Source organism: Mustela lutreola, chromosome 6 (genome assembly GCF_030435805.1).
Source record: "Mustela lutreola isolate mMusLut2 chromosome 6, mMusLut2.pri, whole genome shotgun sequence".
In the NCBI taxonomy this organism is placed as follows: domain Eukaryota; kingdom Metazoa; phylum Chordata; class Mammalia; order Carnivora; family Mustelidae; genus Mustela; species Mustela lutreola.
The window spans coordinates 53085767-53106513 of record NC_081295.1 but is presented as its reverse complement, the minus strand read 5'-3'; the positions used below and the strand labels follow the sequence as shown (position 1 = coordinate 53106513).

The following is a 20747-nucleotide window of genomic DNA, read 5'->3' as shown; positions in this document are numbered from 1 at the left end:
CTGAAATGGCATTTTCATCACATATTAAACAGTATATCCTATGAATAAGATATCACTTTTGATGTTAACCTTATGGCTGAGGTAATGATTGTCAAATTTTTTTCACTGTCAGTTTACTTTTTTCTCCTTTTTGTAGTTAGTTCTTGGAAGCAAGTTAATAAGTCCAGTATATACTGAAGGGGAAGGGAATTAAGTTTCATATCTTGCGGGAAAGAGTTTGTGCATATATCATTTGGAATTCTTTTTTAAGGAAGATAGGGTGGCATTGGGTCGCTTAATTGGTTAAGTGTCTGCCTTTGGCTCAGGTTATCATCTCGGGGTCCTGGGATCAAGCCCCACATTGGGCTACCTTCTTGGTGGGGAGTCTGCTTCTCCTCGCTCTCTCTCTCAAATAAATTAAAAAAAAAACTTAAAAAAAAAAGGAAGATAGATCTTTTCTCCCAATTAATTTATTTATTCAATCATTTATGTCAGTATGGATTTGTGAATATTTGTTTTATTTTGGGGGTTATAATCCAGGACTGTTGTTTATTTTTGCTAAAATTGTTTCAGGTTTGTTCACCTGTTTGTTGGGAGGTTCAATTTGGCTCCTGAAACCTTTTGACATTACCCCATCTTAAAAAAAAAAAAAAAAAACCTCCTTATTTTCTGGCATACAGAATGCTCTGGACTGATCTTGTATTTTCTCTGCTCCATCCCTGCAATCGGTTATTTCTTCTAGGAGCCCAGACTCCTTTTATTAGAGAATGGTATTTAGAAATGATATTTAGAAATCTGGTTAAGTGTGCTTGTTGCCTCTGGGGTGTCACTGTTTTCTAGATCTCAGAAGGCAAAGCCTTAGTTTTGTAGACTCCTAACCCTTGGTACAAGACATACCTGTATATGTTCCTTTTATCTATGTGTTTGTATATTAAAGAAATATGAATTTATACTGATAACTCTTACTCTAGTACTATTAGAATGAATAGAGTTCATTGTAGTTTTCTTTGTTGCTTAATTTATAACGTTTTCTCTGACAGGGAGAAACCTTGCTTCTATTATATACTCTTTATTATTTGTCGAATTCCAGTATGCATGTAAGGAAGTTTCAGATTTGCTCATGTGATTTGTTCCTTCCTATTTCATGATATTTTTGGTTGTGAACTCACATTCTTTGAAACTTTTTGAGGCATGTATTGAAATTTTATATTTTTGGGGGGGAATTTACATTTGATTCTGTTCATCATGGAGAGGCTTTTTTTGCCTTTTAAAATAGCTTTTTATTGTAAAATATAACATAAAATTTATAATTTTAACCATTTTTAAGTGTACAATTTTAGATTGTCATTAAGTATTTCGGTAATGTACAACCATCACCACTACCCATTTCCAGAACTTTTGCATCAACCCAAACGAAAACTGTGTACCAGTTAAGAAATAACTCTCCATTTTTCTCTTTATCCAGCCTCTGTTACCTTCTGTCCTGCTTTCTGTCTCTGAATTTTCCCATCCTAGATAACTCATTTAAGTGGAGTCATGTTATATTTGTTACGTCTAGTATTTAACTCATTGTAATGTTTTCAGGGTTCATCCATGTTGTAGCATGTATCAAAATTTAATTCCTTTATGGCTGAATAATGTTCCTGTGTGTGTGTGTGTGTGTGTGTGTGTGCATATGTACGTGCATACAGTACATTTTATTTATTAATTTGTTTTTTGATGGATATTGCATTGTTTTTACCTTTGGCTATTTTTAATGTTACTATGACTGTTGGTGTACAACCATCAGAGTCCATGCTCTCAGTTATTTTGGGTATGTATCTAGAAGTGGAACTTCTGGAACATAGGGTAAATTCTATGTTTAATTTTTTGAGGAATTGCCATACTTTCCATGTTAGCTGCACCAATTTACATTCCCGCCAGCAATGCATAGAAGTTCCAGTTTCTCCACATCCTTACCAGTATTTTATGTTTTAAAAAAATAATGGCCATTCAGCCTGGGTGGTTCAGTGGGTTAAGCCTCTGCCTTCAACTCAGGTCATGATCTCAGGAGTCCTGGGATCGAGCCCCACATCCCCACATCTGGTTCTCTGCTCAGTAGGGAGCCTGCTCTACCCCACCCCCTGCTGCTCTTTGCCTGCATCTCTGTCTCCTTGTGATCTCTCTCTCTCTGTCAAGTAAATAAATAAATATTAAAAAAAGATAATGGCCGTTCTAATGGGTGTGAGGTGTAGTATCTCATTTTAGTTTTAATTTGCATTTCCCTTGCATTTAGTGATATTCAGGATCTTGTGAGACTCTTAATTATAGGCTTTTCTGGCCTACATAGGTACGGTTATGAAAATTGTGGTCCCAAACCTTGAGTAATTTTGAGCTTATGGTTAGGAATTATTTAACCATGGGGTAAATATACTTTGTCTTCAATTCAACCCCAAAACCCAGGGCAAAGACAAGATGTCATTATTATTTCTTCTATTTTTCAGTTTCTTTTTTTCACCCTTGCTCACCTAGTTGGAAGGTTGCCCTACAGGTCTTCTGGTCTTCAGTCTGACCTCTCATCTTGCTGTCATCCCAAACCTGATCTTAAAGCCTAAGGCCTAGGACATCAGATTTTTGGTTTTTGTCGTATGACTCCAAGACAAATGCCAGCTTCAGAACTTCATTTATCTCTCTGAGTACACAACTTCCGGTCCTTTATGGCTTCATGGGGTTTCACCCATACACTTAAGAATTTTTTAAAACTCATGAGCATGTTTGGTGTTCTGATCTAGAGAGTGCCTGGCCATCAGGTTCACCATATTGTCAATGCAGAAAACCTAGTTTTTCTTCTGTTAAAAGGTTGAGATGATTGACTGAAGTAAAGAAAACGCTAGTAGTCTGGATATATGTCTCATAAATAGAGCAGGCTAACTAATGGGTACTAATTTCTAGAATCAGTGATTAAATATGGAGATACTGGGTTGATTTTTATGTATTTTATACATAATCATGTGCTTTACCCATTTTTATTGTATCTTACTAATTTGGGCTTGTTCTTGGTAACACACTCATGCCTATGGACAACTGTTAAATTAGCAAAAACAGATTTTAATGTATTCTTTTTCACTTCAGAGGAAATAAGATGTTTATAAGAAATAGTAAAATAGCAAGACAAGAGAAAATTTAGACTAACCAAAGAGCTTGGGAAATGCTTAATTTTATTTTATATTGAATAGCCCTGTGGAATACTTAACTGAGTTTGTTTTTGTTTCAGCTTTGGCTAGATCAGAATCTAAGAGAGATGGAGGTTTTAAAAATAATTGGAGCTTTGATCATGGAGACGAAAGTGAAGGCGATACAGATAAAGAGTAAGAACTTTTTTTTTCCCCTCTCAGATATTTTATAAGAATTTCATTAAAAATGATTTATATTTCATGGAAGTATTTCTAAGAGTATGGTATTTTTTACTTTAAAAAAATGTCTATTATAGTAGCATCAAGGGAAGAAAATGCCGTTTTTTTAATTAAATAATTGTGCTGTTATGTTTCTCCGTATATTGAAATGTGTAAATATGTGCATGTGATACATACAAGCTTACAATTAAAAGTTGGCCATTGAGATTTTCAATTAAAGAAATTGGGCATTTTTGTTTTTAAAGGACATTCACTTCAGGCAGTGATTTGAAAAGCTGCCATTTATCATGAATAAGTGAACTCAGATGAAAGCTCCTGAATTCTGTGTAAAAGTTTATATCCTATAGTATCTTCCTTCATAGTTGTCCCATCCATCTTCGATCACGTTACCACCAGAGAAGGCAGAAAAAATATAAATGTTAAACACAGATGTTGATCCAGACAGAAATTATTCATTACATTTTGTTAGTGTGCTTGAAATGTCTGCTTTGTAAAATTTAAATGATAGTTTTAATAGAACCTTTTGCATATCATGAAATTTGTATTGCAAATTCACCATTGCTATTATTAGGTGCCTTGATTTATTGATCTGGTTTTCCACTGGCTAGCACTAGTTCAGAGATACACAAGTATATATGTACATTTGTGTGTGTGTGTGTGTATGTGTGTGTGTGTGTGTATATATATATATATATGGTGTGTGTGTACATACACACACTTTTATATATACACACACGCATATACATACACATACTCGTTATATATTAATCCATAAAGTTATACCAAAACTATAAGTATTTTTTTAAAAATTGTACACAAGAAGTTATTCAGAATATATTGGCTGAATACTGTAGGAGCTTCACTTCTGTCTGGGGAATAGCTCCATTCATAATTACCACTTTTATGTGCCTTCATCTATGAGATACTGAATTGAAGTGAAGTTTTAAGGAGAGCTTTGAACTGGTATGTTTCTCAGCTAAAATTGGTATTTTATGGTTGTCTTTCTCTTGTTTTTTTTTATTTCTATTTTAACTAAGATAAATTTTTAGTATATATGTAGTTTCAAAAGATTGGAATTAAATCTGAAATTGAGTAGAAAGCATCTCACCTTTTAAACATTTTTGTAAAATGTTTGGAAGAAAAATTTTAATATGAAAAAAGTAGGGATGTGTATAAAATAATGGAACAAATATATTTTTATTTTAATAGGATTTTACTAAAAATAGCTCTGCAGAGTTGTCTTTAGAAGAAGGTATTTTGATTTTCTTTGTTAGATTCGTCATGATTATGTAAAAATTTTTATATTTGAAAGTGTTACCTATTCTGCATATTTCATTTATGAATTACACTCTTTGGCTCATCATTATAAGAGGCTCCTTAGGAGCATCTGCTTTTTTAATATCTTGAGATTAACATGAGCTATTAATAGATATATCATTCTGGTCTTTTAGAGTCTTAGACCAATCATTCCAAAGCGTTGATATTTGTAAGAGTTGCAGAGGTAACACACTTTTTTTTTTTTTTTAACATCATCTAAGTTTTTCTTACCATTTTTTAAAATCTGTTTTGTTTCTCTGTTCTTTCCCCCTAATTTTAAATCTAAGACAGAAAGGAAAAATGAGTAATTATATATGAAATCTACATTTAAGGAAATAAAAATTGCATTTTTGTTTATAGCAAGGGTCAACAAACAATAGGCACATGGACCCAATCTGGGCCATCATTGGATTTTGTTAAGAGTTTTATTGAATATAGCCACACATATGATCCGTGGCTGCTTTTCTACTAAAACAGCAGAGTAATTGGTATAGAGACTGAATAGCCTAGAAAGCCTAATTTACTCTCTGGCCCTTTATAGAAAAAGTTTGCTGATCTCTGAATTAGGTAGGCAAAGAGAGTAAAACTTCTGAATTTAATGTATGGGTTGTAATTGTCACTTAAGGTTTTTTTCCCCCCTTATTTTCTGTGTAGTGAGGCAAATCTACTCAGTGTAGATGAAGATGAGGATTCCGAGACCTCAAAAGGAAAAAAGGCAAGTGTGCTTTTCTGACTTTTTTTTTTTTGTTAATTTTTTTAGGTTATATACTAAAAACTAATACTTCAAAAGAAGACTTTTACATATATATTTATGTTTTTATTTATTTGACAGAGAGAGATCACAAGTAGGCAGAGAGGCAGGCAGAGAGAGAGGGGAAAAGCAGGCTCCCCGCCAAGCAGGGAGCCCAATGCGGGGCTCAATCCTAGGACCCCTGAGATCGTGACCCAATATGAAGGCAGAGTCTCAACCCACTGAGCCACCCCGGCACCCTTTTTTAAATTTTTCTATTGAAATTCCCAGCCACCCACTTCCCCACCCAAGGCTAGTGGTGTTCCCAGTGTCTTGTTTATTCCATCAGATTTTATGCATTACAAAGAAAGTATATTTTTCTTGCCCTATTCTCTTACATTAACACAATTAATAGCGTACTGTACATGATTTTTAATCTTTTTAAAACTAATGTATCTTAGAGACTACCCATAAGCATCCATTTAAACACCCTTGTTATTTTCCATGGGTGTATAGTATTCCATTGTATGATATACTGTTCTTGTCCAATGCAACAGTATTGAAAGATATTTATGGTGTTGTCCACCTTTTCTTCTCACCCTAAAATAAGTTGAATAAAGTCTCCTTCTATATATACAAACATATCTGTAAGATGAATTCCTGGCAGGAGAGCTGCTGTATTAGGACAGATACATTTCTAATTTTGTTATACCTGATTTACGCTTTTACCAGCAAATCTGAGTATGCCTGTTTCCCCATACGTTTGTCACAGTGTTATCAACCTTTTGATATTTGTTGGCAAAAATAGTATCTTGGTATAGACTTAATTTGCATTTCTTTTGTTATGAATAAGTTGACTGTTTTCATATGTGTAATCTATTTCCTTTTTGATGATTATTAGTTAATATCCTTTACCTGTGTTTCTATTTAGTCTTTTTTATTTTTATTTTTTTAAGATTTTATTTATTCATTTGGCAGAGAGAGACACTGTGAGAGAGGGAACACAAGCAGGGGAAGTGGAAGAGGGAGAAGCAGTCTTCTTGCTGAGCAGGGAGCCCTATGTAGGGAGCCCGATATAGAGGTTGATCCTGACATGAGCCGAAGGCAGACACTTAACAAGTGAGCCACCCAGGTTCCCCTCTATTTAGTCTTTAGAACATTACCGAGCCAGAGAAATTCTTTTTATATTGAGCCCAGGCACACATTTTCTCACATTTTTGACAGCTCTGAAATCTGTCTAGATGCATCTTATAATAATGGCATGATATGGTTTAATTAGAAAATTTTTCTTGGGACACCTGGGTGGCTCAGTTGGTTAAGCATCTGTCTTCAGCTCCAGTCATGATCCCAGAGTCTTGGGATCTAGTCCCACATGGGGATCCCTTATCAGTTAAGGAGCCTGCTTCTCCCTCTGCCTGCCACCCCCCCGCCCCCGCCGCCGCTTATACTCTTGTGCTCTCGCTTGCGCTCTCTCTGGTAAATAAATAAAATCCAAAAAAATTTTCTTTTTCTTTTTACATTAGTATTTACAATGATATGTATCTTACAGTGGTTCATTAGGTTTGATGAAATACAGTGTTTGGGAGAAATTGGCCCCTTGCTGTGATACTATCAGCTAATATTTTAAATCAGTTTTTTTTTTTCCACTAATCTTTTGTCTTTGCTTTTGGTGATTATTACCTTTGAGAAAATGTATTTTGTTATGTTGTCAAACTATATTAATTTTTTTTCCTTTTATGGCTTCTGAGTTAGAGTCTTTGTTCCTGATAATGTTAACTTAGTTACTTATTTGCTTTGTCCTACTAGATAAATAGTTTCACAATACCAATACAAATATAATTGCTAATAAAATTATTTAAAATTTTTTTCCTTCTTTTGCTTGTTGGTGTTTGGTGGCACCACCAGGTATATCCTACTAGGAATGTGTATTTAAATTACTGGGTTCTTTGATTTTTTTAAGTGAACTCTTTAAAAATTTATTTATTTATTTATTTATTTTAAGTAATCTCTACTCCTAAGAGTAGAGATCTCTACTCCTGGAGCTTGAATTCATAACCTTGAGTTTATCTCCTCTGACTGAGCCAGCCAGGCACCTCTAATTTACTGTTTTTAAATCAATTGAAATGATTTTAATTTGTTTTATAATTATGCAAAAATATTTACATGATTCCAAAGTAATATCTATGAAAGTTTTATTCAGAGAAGTCTAGGTTTTGTTTGATTCCTTCTATCCTTTTCTCTTTGACCAAAAAAATTACTTTGTTTATAGCCTTTAGTTGTTCTTTCCTTTCATTTTTTTTTTTTTTTAAAGATTTTATTACAGAGATCACAAGTAGGCAGAGAGGCAGGCAGAGAGAGAGAGAGAGGGAAGCAGGCTCCCTGCTGAGCAGAGAGCCCGATGCGGGGCTCGATCCCAGGACCCTGAGATCATGACCCGAGCCGAAGGCAGCAGCCCAAACCACTGGGCCACCCAGGCGCCCCATCTTTCCTTTCATTTTAATGGAATATACAACCCTTCCCAGAGAAACCATCCACACTGTTTCCTACCTTGATTGTTTTACTTAATAGTATGGTCTGTGGACCACTCCACTAATAAACTATTTAGAAATCTTTATTATCTCTTTTATTGTTAAATAGTACTCGAGTGATTGGATGAACAGTAGATAATTACTGGGTTCTCTAGTGATGAGCAGAGGTCTTTCCCAGTATTTTGCTATTGTAAGCAGTGCTTAAATAAAGCCTCATGCTTATGTTTTCTCATACCTTTATGGTATATTTATGGAATAGATTCCTAGAATTGCAGTTACCATTTCAGAGGATAAATTTACATGTAATTTTGCTAGTTAGTGCTAAATGCCTCATTCATAGGAATTAGCATTTGCCATTCCCACTGATAATAAATGAGAGTTCCTGTGTCTTTGTAATCTTGGGAAGCATGTGGTCAGAGTTGAATTTTTACCAATCTGGGCTAGCACCCTCTTCGCATATTTCCTATACTTACAATTGGATAATACTGGGACTTCTAAATTTCTTCTCCCCCCCATCTTTGTGGGGTTTTTTTCTTCCACAACATCTCTGTTTTGTCATTTAAGGGAAATTACAGAATTTAAAGTCTTTCTCTTACGGGCACCTGGGTAGTTCAGTGGGTTAAAACCTCTGCCTTTGGCTCAGGTCATGATGTCAGGGTCCTGGGATTGAGCCCCGAGTCGGGCTCTCTGCTTGGCGGGGAGTCTGCTTCCTCCTCTCTCTCTGCTTGCCTCTCTGCTTACTTGTGATCTCTGTCTGTCAAATAAATAAATAAAATCTTAAAAAAAAAAAATAAAAATAAATAAAAATAAAAATAAATAAAATATTAAAAAAATAATAAAGTTTTTCTCTTAGTACTCTAAAATTTTTATTGTTACATTGAAAAACTATAAGGTTTTTATATTGCAATTTTCTTTAGCTTTTATTTTAACATCTTGATTGCTTAGATTGTACTTTGCAGGGAAAAATAAAAGGTGTTTTTAATTACTAACTTCTGTGACATTGGTTTTCAATTTACATGTTTTTTTTCTTGAAGATGCCCTTAATTAAAAAAAAAAAATGCCTTATACATTTGTAAGGATGTAAGTGTTGATATTTTAAAATAAAACTTAAATGATATTTATGTGTATCTAGTGATCTCTTAAATAATTCTGATTTGCAGCTCAGCATCATCTACTTTAAAAAATATATGTACCATCTCCTCTTTGACAGTTGGAAATTTTATATTGTGCCTTTTTCTCCTTAAATTCATATTTCTATTCAGTTTTCCCATAGAACTTTAATTTCATATATATATATTTTTTGTATATGTATTTTAACTTCATGTCTTTTTATGCAATTGAAAATCTTTTAGTTACTTAAACACACTAATAGATACACATGTATTGAAATTTAACATTAATTTTTAACTATCACTACAAGGTTCTAAGTATCTTTTTTACTGGATTGAGTTATCCTTATAATTATTATTAAAGACTTAATCTAAAATATGTTATAGTTATTTGTAATTATTAAATTTATTATGTAACATTATATTAGAAATGTATTTCTTAAAATGGGTGGTGCTGTTTTCTTTCTTTATTCATTTGATTCATATATCCATAAACAAGTATTATTTATTGCTAGAATAAGACTTTCAGTAGCAATTTTTTTTTTTTTTTTAAGATTTAAGAGAGAGCCCACGTGTGTGAACGAGTATGGGGGGCATACTCACCATGGGAAAGGGAGAGTCTCAAGCAGACTCCATGCAGAACCCGGGGCTTGATCTCACAAACCTGAGATCACAGCCTAAGCTAAAACCAAGAGTCGGAAGCTTAGCCAACTGTGTCATTCAGGCACTTTGCAGTTTTCTTCTTGAACTTTTTAAACCAAATGCTGAGAAATTTGGTCATATAGTAAATAGATAAGGATAGAGTTTTTCTGTAACATTATCCTTCAGTTCTTTCCTTTTCAATTAAACGCCAAAAATCACATAGAAACATAATATTTAAAAGGTAAAAATAATTTGTGGTCCAGTCATTAGAGTCATTGCTCTTCTGAATTTGGGGAAGTATATTAAAAAGGTTTTATCACATTTGACAAGTGACCAATAATTATACTTGCTACTTTTATTTATTTTTTTTTTTTTTAAAGATTTTATTTATTTATTTGACAGAGAGAAATTACAAGTAAGCAGAGAGGCAGGCAGAGAGAGGAGGAAGCAGGCTCCCTGCTGAGCAGAGAGCCCGATGCGGGACTCGATCCCAGGACCCTGAGATCATGACCTGAGCCGAAGGCAGCGGCTTAACCCACTGAGCCACCCAGGCGCCCTATACTTGCTACTTTTAGATTCCCTTTTTTTTTTAACTAGATACTGTGAGAAATAATTAAAAAAACTGAAATCTTGTTAACTGCAGGATACCTCTGCCAATATGATATATTTTTTTGTGAACTATTTTGTAATTTTTGTTTTGTGTATTTTTTAAAATGTTGGAACTACATATTTTGTTCATTTATTCCATGGAATGAATGAATATATATATATTTAATTTAATATATTTAATTTAATTTGTATCTTCATGGCAAGCATTTCATTTCACTTCAGAATTCTAGGGTAGAAAAATACAACCTTGTTGTTTTGACCTGAGTCAAAGCCACAGCAGATTACAGTCTTGTTTTAAAAACTTGGGCTTTCTGGGCGCCTGGGTAGCTCAGTGGGTATTTCTTAAAATGGGTGAGCCTTCGGCTCAGGTCATTATCTCAGGGTCCTGGGATGGAGCCCCGCGTCGGGCTCTCTGCTTGGCGGGGAGTCTGCTTCCTCCTCTCTCTCTGCCTGCCTCTCTGCTTTCTTGTGATCTCTGTCTGTCAAATAAATAAATAATATCTTTTAAAACAAAAACAAAAGCAAAAAAAACTTAGGCTTTCGGAATGCCCGAGTGGCTCAGTCGATTATGAGTGAGTAGCTGTGATCCCAGGGTCCTGGGATTGAGTTCTGCATTGGGCTCCTTGCTCCGCATTGGGCTCCTTGCTCCACAGGGAACCTGCTTCTCTCTCCCCGCCTCTGCCTGCCACTCTGCCTGCTTGTGCATTTTCTCTCTCTCTCTGACAAATAAATAAGCAAATAAAATCTTTAAAGCGAACAAAAAAAAAAAAACCCTTAGGTTTTCTTTGAGTTCTCCTTGGGACAATGCTTTTCTTGATTATAATTGGAATAGAATATACAGAGCCGGTAAGTGCAAATTTTTATCACTTTTGTTTTCCATTTTGCAATCAAATTAAGGAAATCTAATAAGCTTGGTCTAGAATATCGTTTCTGACCCATGGTTAGAAATACATGTATTTTAAGAGAAATATTTATAAAATGGGGAAAGATATGAAGACCTCCTACTATTTTTTGTGCCAAAAGATATTCAAGTATTTCTAGTTGTTCCTTTCAGGGAGTTTTTAGATTCTAATACAATAGGTGAGAATTATGTCTTTCTCTTGTAAAACAGATAAAGGTTTATTGGGAAAGGAGGTACTGTATAATGCCTTTTCTATAGATGGGTTTAAATACACATTCCTAGTAGGATATACCTACCCATCTATAGATGGATTTCTGTAGATGAGTTTTAAAGTAAATCGGTTTTAAGAAAGTATAAAAATGGAGATTGATGATTTAGGAATTGATTCCCTCAGAAAGTCTTTGTATATCCTAAGGGGTTACATATTCTTGGATTTTTAATGGCTAATATATAGGTCCATATGGATCATTGGTTTAAACTGATAGAGTTCTTCTTCTCAAATGAGCATGGAATTAGGAGTAGGCTTTTTCTTGGATTAAAAATGTGTTAGTATTCTTCCCCTTCCCTTTCACAGAATAATCTGTTTACCTTTGGGCTTCTGCAGTTTCCTTGTGTCTCTTTAGATAATGAATACATGTCTTTCATTAGTTCTGGAAAAATTTTAATCATTATATCTGTGGATATTACTTTTCCACATTATTCTTTCCAGAACTGTTATTAGAATTAATAATAATATCATTTTTTCATATCCTTTAACTTGTATTTTATATACAAAAGAAAAAAAAGGGGGCACCTGAGTGGCTTAGTCGGTAAGTGTCTGCCTTGGGCTCAGGTCATGATTCCAGGGTCTTAGGATCAAGCCCCACATTGGGCTCCCTGCTCAGCGGGAAGCCTGCTTCTCCTTCTCCCACAGCCCTTGCTTGGGCTTCCTCTCTCGCTGTATCTCTGTGTCAAATAAATAAATAAAATCTTTTTAAAAAACGAAAAGGATAAAGAGTAAAGAACAAAATCATTCCTATACCATATTCTAGGTAATTTCCTCAGCTCTGTCTTGTAATTCACTACGTTTTATCTTTATCTTTGTCTTAATCTGCTATTTAATATTTCCGTTGGATTCATCTTTTTTCTTTTTAAAAAATTTTAAATTATTTTTTTAAAGTGGGCTCCACACCAAGTCTGGAGTCCCAGCATGGTGCTTAAACTGATGACCCTGAGATGAAGACCTGAGTGGAAATCAAGAGTCAGACACTTAACTGACAGAGCCACCCAGGTGCCCCTTTAAAAAAAAGGCGGGATGGGGGGGAAGCATTTATCATTTGTAGAACTTCTGTTGGTTCTCTTTCAAAATTTTGTTTTTTCCCTAGTGTCTAATTCTATTCTATTTATTGTTTCAATATCCATTTTGTTTTTAAGAATTTAAATGTCTTTAATGTACATTTTATGTATCTTATTTAATAGATTCTTGTTTTAATAGATTCTTTTAGGTTATTTTCTGAAGTTCTTAGGTGCTAAATATCCTGAATACTTGTTTTTTTTGTTGTTAAATTGACTTATTTGATGTCTGGTAAGTTTGGGTGGATGGTAACCACATATTGATAATTTTTACACATTTCCACAGTCCCAATGAAATATTTTGCTGGCAAGCAAAATAGACAAGTTTCTTTTTCCTATGGAGCTTAAATTCTAGTAACTGACTGTACTCATTTGTTACTTAATGAGTAATATAATACAAAGTTGGCAAACTAAGGCTCAGAGGCCAAATCTGGCCTATAGCCCATGGCCTAAGAAACATTTTTAAATGGTTTCCCCCAAAGTCAAAAGAATGCTACGTGACTATTCCACGAAATTTGAATTTTGTTTCATAAATAAAATTTTATTGGAAAATCAGCTGTGTTCATTTGTTTATGTATTGTCTATTACTGCTTTCATGGTACAACACAGATTTGAATTAGTTGCACAGAGTTGAGTGATTTCAGTAGAGGTTGTGTGACCCACAAAATACTTGTTAGGTGGCCTTCTACAAAAAAGTTTTGCTGATCCCTATCCTGTTGTTTTTACCTTTACCATGTAAAGGCATTCTATGTAGATGGATACCTACTTAAGAGAAACAGCTTTTTTGGATGGGTAATAAATATTTGAGTTAGTTAGACAGAGAGTATCATATTCTAGGCATGCTAATGTCCACTTCATAGGATGTTGTAAGATAGATGGTTGTTCTCCTGATCTTCTGCTTGCATTAGCTAAAAAACTGTCTTAGGCTATTGAAGGGGGAGAGGCAAACGGGAAGGAAAATTAAAGTTTTTTGGGAACCTCCAGACTGAATATATTATCTTGAATTTGAGTAGTGGTAGTTTTCTTCTCTGTGAAATAGTCATCCATAAATGAATGGCTTGATTTTTTAAATTTATTTATGTTATTTCTCCCAGGAATTTGATGTAGATAAGCAAATTAAGAGCGCAAATAAAATGAGGGAAAATAAAAATTATTAGGCAGAGAGAAGTAGATGTATTAGGGATTTAAAATAATTTATATGTTGTATTTTAATTCAGTAGTTATTTTTAAGTGTTCTGCAAGCTAGAATTATGTCCTATAGATCTACACTTGTGTGAAGAGAATCTTTACAATTTTATATCCTATGATTCTCCTGTAGAATAAATTCTCCCCCTACCCCCACCCTTCCCAGAGCTACCTCCTAAGTGTAGCAGTGGTAGGGAACTTTTTCTAAGGTAATTTGATGGTATAGTAAGAGATTTTCTTGAGATAAATCATCTCTTACAAAGCTTAAAGTAGTGGTTTTCTGTTGCCAACTGAAGTGTATGTAGTTTTTAATAGTAACCTATAGGCAGTGGAATTGGCAAATTTAAGAATTTAGTTATATAGATCCTCTTGCTTTAATGGTGAGCTTGTTGGGTTGTTTGTTGCTGTGCCCTAATGCTTTCTCAAAAAAGTTTTGAAAATGTATGGGCATTTAACCAAATATGGTTGAATTACCTGAGTTATGTACCTGTATATTAGGTATGATAATTTTGGCTTAAACAGTTCTTAAGAGGGAAGATTAACTTTCTACATTTATATAAAGGAGTATTTAGCACAGTTCCTTTGTTTTTGAGATATTTTGTATCCTAATGATGAATTCTTCTTGAATAACACAGTTTGTCTTAGCGGGTTTTTTTTTTTTTTTTTTTTTTTTTGGTTAAGCATCTTATTTTTATTTCTCTAAACACTGTAAAAATTCCTCATGCATGGGAAATCAGACCAGTCTTTAAATGTTTAAAGCCATTTAGCTAGTTTGGACAAGTTACTTTGCTTTTTAAGTTCAATAAATTTTGTAACAGAGCGATAGAATATCAGTAAAGTTTAAATGACTTACGTGCAGAGATTTTGAGAGAAGAGAACTGAAGTGCGAAATTTCAATGTGTTAATCCCATCACTCAGTAGCAGCAAGTAGTTGGCCTGATGTTTTAGGTGTGGTTGTTTGAATCACAATCTAAAGAACTACTGAAATGTCTAAAATAAGGAGATTGAATATAAAGTAACTTACATAATGCCTATTCATACTAAGTGTTCACTAAATACTAATTTTCATAATTGCCTAGATAGGAGTGGAATTTGCTTCTGAGATTCTGTTTTAATGTTAAATACTTTTATTACAGCATGTGCAAAGATTGAGGGTTTATATTGAAATATAAATATTATATTTGGGAGGCTAGTTGGAATTTTCTGGCCCAGTCAAGTCCGCTACACCATGTAGCTCATATATACTTCTGTAAAGTATATCCCTAAGTTCATCCTTTCACACAAAAGTTTAAAGCTAAAACCATCTAAACTAGTTCAGATAATGCTGTTCTCCCCAGCTTGTGCCCGGTTCTCTCTATATCTAGCCTGTGTAACTTGAGTTCAATTTATGATCTCATTTTGTTGTGTGGAACTCACAGTCTGTGGACATCTTACTACAGGTACCTCACACATCCTGCCAGAGAGTGTTTTATTTATTTTTAAAGATTTTATTTATTTATTTGTCAGAGAAAGACAAGAGAGCGAGAGGCAGGCAGAGAGAGAAGCAAGCTCCCCACTGAGCCACCCAGGTGTCCCGCCAAATGGTGTTTTAAAACTTCATCCTCTTTGGTAAAATATCTCCTGGAGGATCTTCTACTCCTCTCCCCAGTCTCAATGTTCCCTATCCCTTTTTCTCTGCTTAAGTACACTGGATTTTTTGTTTGTTTCGGGTCTTTCATGACAAAAGGGCTTTGTTCAAACTGGGGGCTGCTTACTGTTGCTTAGTGCTGCTTCCTCAGAGCATGGACAAATAAGTACATCATAGGCATGGGATATATATTTGCTGACTGACTTATGGCACCAAATGAATGGATATTCCTGCCCCAGAATGATCTGGAAATCAAGTCTAATCAGGAACCATTTGGGGAAGGGCCTTAGTTAGGTTCTATAAGCAGTAGAGAATAGAATTTTTTGAAGCAGATAGGTTGTTCAATCTTTCAAAAAATACTCTACCAAATTCTGACACTCTACCACTTCACTTTATTAAATGCTAAGGTGAAAGGTTGTTTCCATAATAGAGAGTAGTACCAATATGAGATTTTGACAAAGAATATCATCTAGAACTCTCTCAACAATCCGTAGGAAAATTCTGGTTATAAGAAGTATTATGTATAGTTCTTTATTTATAACACATGCAATCTTTTAAATAGTCTAAATTTTGTATCAAGTCATCAGAGGCTATGAAGTTGGGTCAAAATGATTGGACTACTGGTGAAATACGTTCATTCATTTGTATTTTGATGTTGTGCTGTCTACTTTATAAGACTCTGAGTAACATAAAAGATTACATAAAATTCACTGTTATATTTCATTTGAGAATATCATCAAATCATTTTCGGTTATATTAGTCAGAATGTCTTCTTTATTATGCTCTCTCAATGAGAATTTCAAGTATTGTAGTTATGTTACCATTTGCTGTGCATAACTTTATCGATCTTAATTTATTTATTACTTTTATATCTTTATTTAAATTCAGGTAAGTTAACATATAGCGTGGTATAGGTTTCAGGAGTAGAATTTGGTGATCATCACTTACATATAACACTCAGTGCTCATCCCAATAAGTGCCCTTCTTAATGCCCATCACCCATTTAGTGCATCTATCCACTCTCCTCCCCCTAGCAACTCTCAGTCTGTTCTCTGTAGCTAAGAGTTTCTTATGGTTTGTCTCCCTCCCTGTTTTTGTTTTTGTGTTTTTTAAAAATTTTATTTATTTATTTGAGAGAGAGAGAGAGAGAGAGAGAGCACAAGAAGGGGAAGGTCAGAAGGAAAAGCAGACTCCCCACTGAACAGAGAGCCAGATGGAGGACCTGGTCTCAGGACTCCAGGATCATGACCTGGGCCAAAGGCAGTTGCTTAACCAACTGAGCCACCCAAGTGCCCCACCCTCTCTGTTTTTATCTTACTTATTTTTCCTTCCCTTACCCTCTCTGACTTACTTCACTTAGCATTATGCTCTCTAGCTCCACCCATATCCTTGCAAATGGCAAGATTTCATTCTTTTTTATGGCTGAGGAATAGTCCATTGTGTATATATATATATATTGCACACACATACACACACACACCACATCTTTATACATTCATCAGTCGACGGACATTTAGGCTCTTTCTGTAATTTGGCTATTGTTGATGGTGCTGCTATAAACATTGGGGTGCATGTGCCCCTTCAAATCAGCATTTTTGTATCTTTTGGTTAAATAGTAGTGCAATTGCTGGGTCATAGGGTAGTTCTATTTTTATTTTATTTTTTTAAAGATTTTATTTATTTGCCAGAGATCACAAGCAGGTAGAGAGGCAGGCAGAGAGAGAAAGGAAGGGAGCAGGCTCCCCGCTGAGCAGAGAGCCCGATGCGGGGCTTGATTCCAGCACCCTGAGATCATGACCTGAGCCGGGAGGCAGAGGCTTTAACCCACTGAGCCACCCAGGTGCCCCAGGGTAGTTCTATTTTTAACTTTGTGAGTAACCTCCAAACCATTCTCTAGAGTGTGGCATCAGTTTGCATTCCTACCAGCAGTGCAAGAGGGGTCCCCTTTCTCTGCATCCTTGCCAACATCTGTTTCCTGAGTTGTTAATTTTAGCTGTTCTCACAGGTGCGAGGTGATACCTCATTGTGGTTTTGATTTTTACTTCCCTGATGATGAGTGATAACCATTTTTTTCATGCTTCTGAGGTTTCTAACAAGATATGTATCAAAATCATCCAAAGCAGTGGTCCTCTTGTGTTTAGTGTACATCAGAATCACCTGGAAGGTTTGATAATAAGATTGCTGGACCCCACTTCAGAGTTTCTGATTTAGGAGATCTGGAGTGGGGCTGCTAATTTTCATTTTAAGTGTTCCCAAAGGATGCTGGTTCTCTGGTCCGGTGAACCATACTTTTACAACTCTTCATTGATTTAGGGTTGTTTTTTTTTTTTTTAAATAACATGGGACTAGACCAATGTCATAATGACCGGATAGGTCTAATTTTTATCAGCTGAATGTATCATAATGACCATTTGTTTATGATAAAATAATTTATGGGCTTTATTATAATCAATTAGTTAATTTGATGGGGGAGACTCAGAGGGAGATAATCTCTAAGCAGACTCGGTGCTGAGCATGGAGCTTGACGTGGGGCTCGATCTCACCATCCATGAGATGATGACCTCAGCCAAAAACATGATTTGGGCACTTAACCAACTAAGCCACCCAGGAGCCCCAATCTATGAACTTTGTAAGAAAATATATCTGTATTTCTAATTGAGTGGAACTACTGGTTACTGAATTCCTGCCTATCTGCCCATTTCAGGGCTCAGCGATTTGTGTGTATTTTTGTTAATGCATGAAATAACCCCATGATTACAAGGAAAGTTACTTGGCCTGAAAGACAAGTCTGTTTGATTCCTAAATTGTTATTTCCACAATAATGCTTTATTTCCTATGAAAAAGGTCCCCAAATGCAAAAGTGATTGTATTTTCCTACTAACAGAAACAAAAGAGTATAATAATTCAAGTGTTTTTATCCCCTATTTTTTTTCTGTTATTAGTTGTTTATCTTGGTTTTGATCACATTGTCTATTCTCTTTGAGCCTGTTATGAATAGTAAATATTGCATATGAAAAGTCATAGAGATACTTTGAGGCCTAGAAAATAACCTGTTTCTGGAGGAGATATATATTTACTTCTGGCTAGTTACTAGGAACATTAGCAATCTCTGTCTCAGATCATCTTAATTCAGTGGTTCTCCAAGTATGGTCTCTGATTGCCAGCATCACTTGGGGACTTGCTAGAATTACAGATTGTTTGGATCACCCCAGTCCTAATGAATAAGAATAAACTGTAAAAGTTTGGACACAGCATTTAACAGATCATTCGGGTAATTCTGATTTACACTAAAAATTTGAGAACTGCCTTAATTGAACTGAAGGTTGAGATAATTGGAAGGTGGATTTCAGTCTATACAATGACTGTTACTCATAGGCTATAATTCTGATCCAAAGTTTGAGGGGTTTATGAGGCCCTTCCTATGTGGTGGATCTTCATCTCCACTTTTTGTGTCTCTAGCGCTCTGATGGAAGTTCATTTTAGCCTCTCAGTTGCATCTTCTGGAATCAAGAGGTGCCTCAGGGGAAAATACAAATCTGGGTTTAGAGCTCTGCGGTTCTTGTTCCTATCTTAATTCTTTATTATTCACTACTTCCAGAGCCCTCAGGCGTCTCAAACATACATTTTTTAAAATTTGTATTTTGTCTAGCATTTTTCTAGTTGTTTTCAGAGAGTAGAAGGAAATGATCTGCATTACTTAATCTACTATTACCAGAAGTGGAGGAGTCTGAAGCCCATGGCTGTAAAAGATTAGGAAGTAAAGAAATGTCTTGAAGAGGAGAAATGATGTGTCAAAAATCGGTCTTTTTTGGAACTTTGTCATGTAGATATGCCTAAAAATAGGAATGGTATTGACACAATGAACTCTGTACTCAGGAGGACCTTTTTTTGAGGGAGCTATTTTTTTAGGGAACTCTGTTAGGTTTCCATGGAGATCAATGAGTGGTGGGGGGGGAGAGCCATGTTCCTTTCTCCTTATAACTGTATTTTATAAATGAGTGAGAAATAAAATATTAAACTTATTGTTTCAAAATCAAGTAGATAACTGATTTTTTTTAAAGTGTTGTTTAGGTCATTTATCACTCAGAACTGAAGATTTTTCTTCTCAATGAGTCTGAAAGCAGCTTTTAAATATCTGGTGAAATGAATGTAATAAAAGTTGGTTTCTTTGTTGAAAAGAACTTCCCAAGAAATGCCCATCCTATTGTCATACTATGATCCCCCCAAAGTGATTGTTATTGATGTGTTTACATGATCATTTGCAACTTTGAAAGTATCCAGACATTTCAGTTTCTGTGTTTGTATAGAAACTTTGACGTTAAGGCCACACTCCTTGTAGGAGTTGAAGTGGTAACTTATTGCCATATTTGACTGTACTTGTCCTACAGATAGAAGCAACAAGGGAAATTTTTTTTTTTTTTTTGTATAGAAACTTTGACGTTAAGGCCACACTCCTTGTATGAGTTGAAGTGGTAACTTATTGCCATATTTGACTGTACTTGTCCTACAGATAGAAGCAACAAGGGAAATTTTTTTTTTTTTTTACTCTTAGGAAAGAGCTATTCTAAGATACTCTACCCTCAAGTCTTCTGTTTTTCTCTTTTAATTATCTCAAATACCTTTGGAGACTTTTAAGTGAAAAGGAAATAATACTGTACACATCCGTGTTCCTACATATTTGTGTTAATCTTAGGAAAAAAAAGTAATAATTCAATTACAGTTGAATTATTCTTAAATTCATGCCACTGTAATCCCTCTCTCCCATCTATAATAGCTGGTATACATTTTTGTAGCTTTTTTGGTAAGTGGGTTTTCAAACAATCATGTTATGGTGTTTATTGACTCTTCAACATTTATGGATTTTTTTACAGTTAAATCGTCAATCTGAAATTGTTTCTACCAGTTCTGGTGATCCCTGGAAGACATGTGCAAGACGAAACAAGGCTGAAAGTTTAAAACCCTTAAAAGGCAACCCAATTGGACTTAACATGTTGAGCAACAATAAGAAATTGAGGTATAGGCACTTCACTACACATTCCTACAGAAAAGATAAAGTGTTTAACACCAAAAACTAACTACCTTTTTGGCCAGTTGACCCAAACTGTACCTTTTCTTTTCACTGTTAGCAATGCCAAGAGGTAGAGTGTTCCATTGTGTGTATTCTTTGCTTTGAATCCTGGGATTAGGGTTGATTGCAGTGATTTCTTGGTTCTGAATAAAAATATTACAGTATTTTAATAAAAATAATATAATACATATCTGTATATATATATATATATACAGATATATTTTCTGTGTGTATATATATATATATATATATACACAGTAGAATAGGATTTCGTAAGATGAACTTGTTCTCACATAATTATTAAAGTCTTGGTCATAATATTAGAAGT

At 34.7% G+C, this 20747-nt stretch overlaps 1 protein-coding gene across 6 annotated transcripts in view; it reads left to right on the top strand.

Annotated features, from left to right (window-relative positions):
- The window catches only part of SENP6 (SUMO specific peptidase 6), a 129977-nt gene that overhangs the window by 20947 nt on the left and 88283 nt on the right, over positions 1–20747 (top strand). For all 6 annotated transcript variants that reach the window (XM_059177254.1, XM_059177252.1, XM_059177251.1 and 3 more), the window contains exons 2-4: positions 3233–3326; positions 5343–5403; positions 20223–20365. In XM_059177254.1, the coding sequence (XP_059033237.1) occupies positions 3233–3326; positions 5343–5403; positions 20223–20365 (298 nt within the window). The remainder of the gene's footprint in view (positions 1–3232; positions 3327–5342; positions 5404–20222; positions 20366–20747) is intronic.